This window comes from Perca flavescens, chromosome 13 (genome assembly GCF_004354835.1).
Source record: "Perca flavescens isolate YP-PL-M2 chromosome 13, PFLA_1.0, whole genome shotgun sequence".
NCBI classification, from domain to species: Eukaryota; Metazoa; Chordata; class Actinopteri; order Perciformes; family Percidae; genus Perca; species Perca flavescens.
In genome coordinates, this window is record NC_041343.1 from 24,797,217 (window position 1) to 24,803,966 (window position 6,750).

At 43.0% G+C, this 6,750-nt stretch overlaps 1 protein-coding gene across 1 annotated transcript; it reads right to left on the reverse strand.

Annotated features, from left to right (window-relative positions):
* Positions 1-662: 662 nt before the first annotated feature.
* Positions 663-3,103, reverse strand: pou4f4 (POU class 4 homeobox 4). Its single transcript, XM_028596201.1, has 2 exons — positions 2,984-3,103; positions 663-1,592 (listed from the first exon to the last, which is right to left on the reverse strand). Exons 1-2 carry the CDS (start codon positions 3,101-3,103, stop codon positions 663-665), a joined length of 1,050 nt encoding a protein of 349 aa, XP_028452002.1.
* Between the last annotated feature and the right edge of the window lie 3,647 nt (positions 3,104-6,750).

Consider the following 6,750-nt stretch of genomic DNA (forward strand, 5'->3'; position numbering starts at 1 on the left):
CTTCCAAAAACAATAAAAAAAAATAAAAACAGTCCCTGGTTATACTGAGTGGTGATTAATCGGCAGGTGTCCACACATGGAAACCTCTCAGCGCCTCTAAAATACACAGCTAATACCCCAGAGACGTGCAGGTGTTTCTTTGCACACTCTCCTACTGAATACTTTCTGTGAAATTGTTTCCACAACTGGGATTCAGGCACTGGTGCAAAAAAATAAATAAAATAAAATAAAAAATACAGGGCTGTGGATGCTGCTCCTTTGCAAGGTGGACAACACTGTAGTGAAACTTAACGAGACATTTAGTCCATTACTTAGTCAGAAAATGGGATTTTCTTCTTCAGTAAGTAACGAATTCAGCCAATGAGGTAAAACAGCATCTTACGTTTTTTCAGGTGTTGCAGGTGCATTTCAGGAATTCCTGAAAGCAAAAACCCTTTTAAGAAAAAAAATAAAATAAAAATCAAGACTTGATAAGAGATTAAATGACTTGTTAAAATGGATATAATTTTTTTTTAAGCCCTGGCTGTGTGTCGAACAGGTCCAGCCCCAGTAACAACAGGCACAACGGTGTACCTTGTTTTTGTGACAGTGTGCAGCAGCTTGTCTCTGATTTGTCTTTTGTGTAAACAGGGAAGAGTCCCGCAGGTTGCCCCAGCATGGTCTTAGTGCGTCGCAGAAAACTTCATTCGTTTCTGCTTTTGCCTCTGATTGCAAAACCAAACCCGGACCACGTTCTTTTTCAGGTCAAGTTTCTCGGCGATTGCGGCGATCTTCTCCGACGATGGCCTCGGCTGCACGGCGAAATAAGCCTCCAGGGAGCGCTTCTCCGGGGCCGCGATTGACGTTCGTTTCCTCTTTTTGTCCCCCCCGTTGAAGATCTCCGGCTTGGACATCTTCTCCCTCTGCGCCCTCTCCGCCTCCTCCAACCAGGCCTCCAGGATCGGCTTAAGGGCCACCATGTTGTTGTGCGACAGCGTCAGGGACTCGAACCTGCAGATGGTGCTCTGGCTCAGACACCCGACCCCGGGGATCTTAAGGTTGGCCAGGGCCGAGCCCACGTCCGCTTGTGTCACCCCGAGTTTGATTCGCCTTTGTTTGAACCTCTCAGCGAACGACTCCAGCTCCCGGGGATCGGGCTCCGAGTCTAAGCCGGCGGACCCCAGGGAGCCGTGGGACAGCTGCGCGTGCGGGTGCATGTTCATGGACTGCTGGTGGTGGTGGTGATGCTGCATGTGGTTGATGGCCGACATGTGGGCGGCGTGGGCGGTGTGCGAGGCCGTGGAGCAAACGTCCGAGCCGGCCATGCCTCCCAGGGAGATGCCCGGTGTTAGGTGGTCCAGCAGGTCGCCGTCCAGGCCCTGCGCCGACTGGTGGTGCACCGGGTGGTGGTGGGAGGTGAGCACCGACGGGTGGTGCAGGTGCGCGGAGGAGGAGGTCGGGGTGCAGGCCATGCTGGTCATGGTGGTCATGGTGTGGTAGGTGGCGTCTGGTTTGAACGGATGGCTCTTCTGGGCCACGATGTCCACCGCGGCCAGAGCCTCGGCTCTCTGCAGCAAGCTCTCATCAAAGCCGGCGAAGATGTTGCCCTGAAGCTGCGAGAAGAGCAGATGCAGGCCGGTTAGAGAAGGACATGGGACAGAAATCAACACATTGACTTCATTCAATCATAACCAGTTTAAACCATTATTTCTTTTCTCCAATAACGCTCCTTCATTATTTACAACCTTTCTATTACAAGGACCATCTTAGATATGAATTATTTAAATTTCACTGTAAAGACATTTATGTTAAAATCTGTGGAAAATAATAGAATCAATCGACACAGTTTAATTTATGTAAATATCTGTATGTTTATAATTCTAAATGAATCTGTGTGAAGAGCAAGTTAGAAAGAGACAACCGAAAGTCAGATCAAAATAGAAAAAAGAAAAAAGTAAAAGAAATTGCAGACTGCAGACTTAATCATCAGTCAAGTCAAGTTATTCGTATTTTATTTTACACGTATAAATATCACATCACTTCGTATTATTTTACAAAATGTTCACAAGTGAAAGCTCCAAAAATTCCTACCTGTGAGATTGATTACCAATCAAACTTGAACAATTGGCAGGCTAATATAAAGAAGCGTAAGTGCGGACACTTTGAGATTACCTTTAATGCAAAGTATTTTCAATATTTTTTTTTTACAGATTCAATTCGATTTAAATTCATTTTCATGCAGCTTTCACTTAACTTTGTTTCTTACTTCTCAGAAAATGTAATCTAATACAACTTGGACATCACTGATTTGCCAGAACGCCCAGAAAGTGTGTCAGCGCGGATGGCTATTCATTTAAAATTAATATTTACGATCTCCTGAATAATTTCTGCGGACAATGAAATGAGACGAGTTTGAATATGAATGGGACAATATGAGATAACACGCGCTTAGAGAATCCACGCCGCATCTTTTTTTCCTCCTTCATCTTTTATCTGTCTTCACTTTAAGCAGCATCACTCACACTTGCCTGAGTAGTAGCCATAAGTAACCAGGATGCCTTGCCCTCATTGTGCTGCGGCTGCTGCTGCTAGGATTTACGGTTGTCTCAAACATTTAATTTAATTCTATATTTAATCTATTTCTGTCATTTATATACATACACCTATTTCACTACCCCAATTGTTTCCAAGCATGGCACTTTTCATGCTCTCTGTTTTCTGCTGGTTGCATGGGGACATTTTAACTTCATTAATTCATTGTGGTTTTTATGATACAAAAACAGGGCTAGTTATATTCTGTGGACACAACATTTTAACTGAAACGCAAAGGGAAGAATCCAGGGAAAACCCCATATCGAATAATTTACGAGCTTGCCACTGTACAAGTTATCAGATTGTCCAGAGGAATGATCTTTTTTTCTTTTCTTTTTTTTTGCCAGCCATATGTCATTCAGAAGTTCTGTTGGCAAATGACAGGAGCTGCAGGAATAAATGTTGAACTCACCGATGGTGTGGGCAGGCAGGCCCTTCGGATGGCCTCCGAGCTGGAGTGCAGAGGAGCGTATTTGGGTTCGTGGAGTATGGGGTGCATACTGAAAGGCTGCTTACTGTTCATCGACATCATGATTGCAGAACTGAGTGAGGGTCGTTTCAAGTCTTCCTCGTTTAGCTCCGTGTTTGGAGAATTTCTAAAAAGAAAAGCCTCGGAAAAGAAAAAAAACCTGCCAGACGCAGACGCTTTGAATAAAAGGTGGTTCGTGATCGGGGTCGCAGAAACAGTCAGGTTCGCTTAAAAAAAAACAGAAACAGAGAAGGAGAGGTAACTCCTGGGCTCCTGCGGGTCTCCTGTCTCCTTTTCGCCTGTAAATGAGTTCTATAATAAAGATGCTCCTCGCCTCCAGCTCCTATATTGGACCACTGCCGCGCAAGACTCCTCCTCATTGGTGGATCCTTACTCCCTCCCTTTGGATGCCTCCACCAATCACCTACTGTATCCACGCCTACAAGCGTGCCTGGCTCGCTGGAAGAGGAGAAATGAGGAAGGATGCTGTGTGGTTGCACTGTTAAAAAAAAAAAAAAAAAAAACATTCGTTGAGCTAACTGAAAATCAACACCTGAAGAAATTGGCAACAGTTAGACAAAAAAAGCAGCTGCACCAAAAATCCTGAAAGCAGAACGTTGATCCAAAAGTTAAAAGGTTGGACATAAAACATGTATGCTATTAGTCTGGGTTGCAGAGATCGTCTGCAGTGTTGCAGAGATCTTTCAAAATGCAACAGCAGAGCACAGAAACATTATTATTGCTGTACTTTATTTTCTTCTGAAGCTTACCTGAATGTTATTTATTCTTTATGCGTCTTTACAATATCTCGTTATGATGATGATTACATCACTATATTTGACTCTGAAAAGACAAAAAATCAATTAATCTATATGGTGTGTGAAAGAGGGAGAGAGGGAGAGAGAGAGAGAGAGAGAGAGAGAGAGAGAGAGAGAGAGAGAGAGAGAGAGAGAGAGTTATTCTGCGAAAATTATTAATTGATGGCAAATGCAGGAATTCCCGTGCCTGAACCCCATTCACTTTCTTGGCAATTAATACATTAATTAATCATGCTTCATTTACTTTTGTGCACACACACACACACACACACACACACACACACACACAAACACACACTTCTCTCAATTAAAGAATAAACAGGCCTGAACGACAACTAAAGAGCACAAGCAGTAGACCATGAAATATTTACCGCGCGGGTCAGCGGGGCAGCACCTTGTCAATCAAAGAGGGGATTTCCGGTGGCCAGACACGCGCGCGATAAGACGGAATAATGATCCCTATAATCACCTAAAGGCGATCCGGAGGGGGAGGGTTTAAAGGGTGGGCCTTGGCCGTTGCTACATGTACAATAATAATAATAATAATAATAATAATAATAATAATAATAATAATAATAATATAAACAGATTTAACAATAAAAAATCTCTCTCTCTCTCTCTCTCTCTCTCTCTCTCTCTCTCTCTCTCTCTCTCTCTCTCTCTCTCTCTCTCTCTCTCTATCTCTCACCCTCTCTCAATTTCCATTTCTTATGCACATTGTATTCTCACGACTGTTTTCATGTTTAAATGTACCAACATTTAATTTTAGTAGAGCATTCTCTTGAACAAACTGGACACTGACTCATATATGTTTCTGCCACGGGTGCATCTTTTCTTTCCTGGGTTTTTATGGTGTAAATTGAATCAGTCGGAGCTATCAACATAAAGGTGCTGTAGGTAGGATTGTGAAAATCCAGGACTTAGCCAAACATCAACATCTTCTCTGTCCCTCCCCCCTTTCCGCTAAAGCCCAAAACTGTCTCCTAAGCCCCTCCCCCCACAAGGGAGAATGAATGCGTGTGCATGAGCAGTGATTGACAGTTAGATAAGGGTTGAAAAAAGTAACAAACTGGATGATGATCTTAAAGTGTCTGCTGGAAACATTTCTTTATGTTTCCCTCTGCTGTACATCAACGCTCATCATCCAGGATGTTGTGTATTGGATATGTCTTATCTGTACTTCATTATCCCAAAAATTTAAATACTAGCTTAAGGAGGATATCCATTTTTGTAAAGGTCAAGGTTGCTTTCACTGACTGAAGAAAATTGTCCCCAAACTTGGCCACAAAATACAGCATCAACGTCCTATTTAAATTCTTCCATGCATTTGTAAATAACTCCATCATTTATTTTTAATACGCTCAAAAGTTGCCATTTCAACTTTCAAAAATAAACATACAAGACAAATGATCATCTAGTATCATTTTACACTGAGGGTTTACTCCTGTAAAAAGTGACAAAGTATTGGGAAAACAAAGTATCAAATCAACGAGATGTAACCAAATATTAAATGCCTGGTCGTTGGTCACTGTTTGGTGGTTTTCCAGACAGTAAAATGAAGGTGTCAGGCATCAGGCTGGACTGTGTTGGGCCTTGCCGCCGCTGTAACCCTGCCTCTTGGTCTGCTGTCCTGGTTGAAACTCCAGCCCCTGGCTCACCGGCTCGCCTACAAAAAGAGCAGCAGTGTCAGTGTCAGTCAGCAGGAAACCTGAGCGAGGCCCATTGTCCTGCTGTAGTCATGGCCCTCCAGAGGGTCCCCAGCACCCGCTCATCAAATATACATCACCCGCCTCTGCTGGGACGCCGGCAGGCAGGACGCTCCTCTGGGAAGGCGACACCGGACGGACAACATGCAGGGGATCCAGCTGGGGTGGGAGGGAGGAGAGACAGAGAGAGAGAGAGAGGGGGGGGGGAGTTCTGGCAAAAAAGAAGGGAGGGAGAAAGGAATAAGAGAGAGGCAGTCAGGAAAAAGGAAGTTTAAGGTCACCACTTACTATAAGATAATGCCACAGTTTATTGAAATTGGACAATGGTTTTACTTTACATCTGTATGTAATGTAGTCATCATATCTTTTTTTTGTCTAATAAATGAAAGATGAAAAAATGAACATGATTCGGGAACTCTATTCAGAAAGTAAAAACAAACACTAAAAATCTTCAAATTTATATTTGTTTGTATTTGTTTATTAATAAACAAAGGCATGCTGTTTCTGTAACTGTAAATCATATTTATAGATATACTGAAAATCTTTCATAGACTATTAAGAGTTGAGCGCGTCAAGATCAAAAGCTGGAGGCGCTAATTTTCCAGTTAGAGGCAATAAACCATTGTTAAAGAAGGGCGTGTAATGAAAAGAGCGCCAAATAATCCTCAAACTATGGAAAAAACATGTGGAAAACATGATGGAAACGTGACATTTCATGTATTCAGTTTTTCTCCTCAACTGTCCAACACTTTTTTATCTGTCGCCATTTTTAGTGTCTTCAGTGGAGCAGGAGCTTCAGATGACCTTTAGGTTACATGCATGTCTGTTTCTATTGCATTTTGTTACATTCTGTTTTTATCAACACACAAACTTTTCTACCTCGGTCTCGCACGGACCTCCACTTTTCCTTCGCTACCGTCCAACTCACATTTAATTCCTGTCCACAAAAAAATGCCCAAATACGGACAAAATGAACACAGAGTATATCTAACGTTGAGCATAAATGAGCCTAAAGGAGACATGTTAACCCAAACGATGCCAGGAACCCCCACCCCTACCCACCCCACACACACACAGCATAACAGAGCCACTGGACCCCCTCACTGTTTGTTCCTTTAATTTGTCAGCTGTCTGTATATTTGCTGCCACTACATGCAGCTTACTTGTTCGATTAGATTTTGGAAAT

Bases quoted from the DNA above. Each gene is read 5' to 3' on its own strand.
- pou4f4 (XM_028596201.1), bottom strand. From the start codon at position 3,103: ATGATGTCGATGAACAGTAAGCAGCCTTTCAGTATGCACCCCATACTC. The intron at 1,593-2,983 runs GTGAGTTCAACA...CTCTTCTCGCAG, and splicing joins CCTGCCTGCCCACACCATCG to CTTCAGGGCAACATCTTCGC.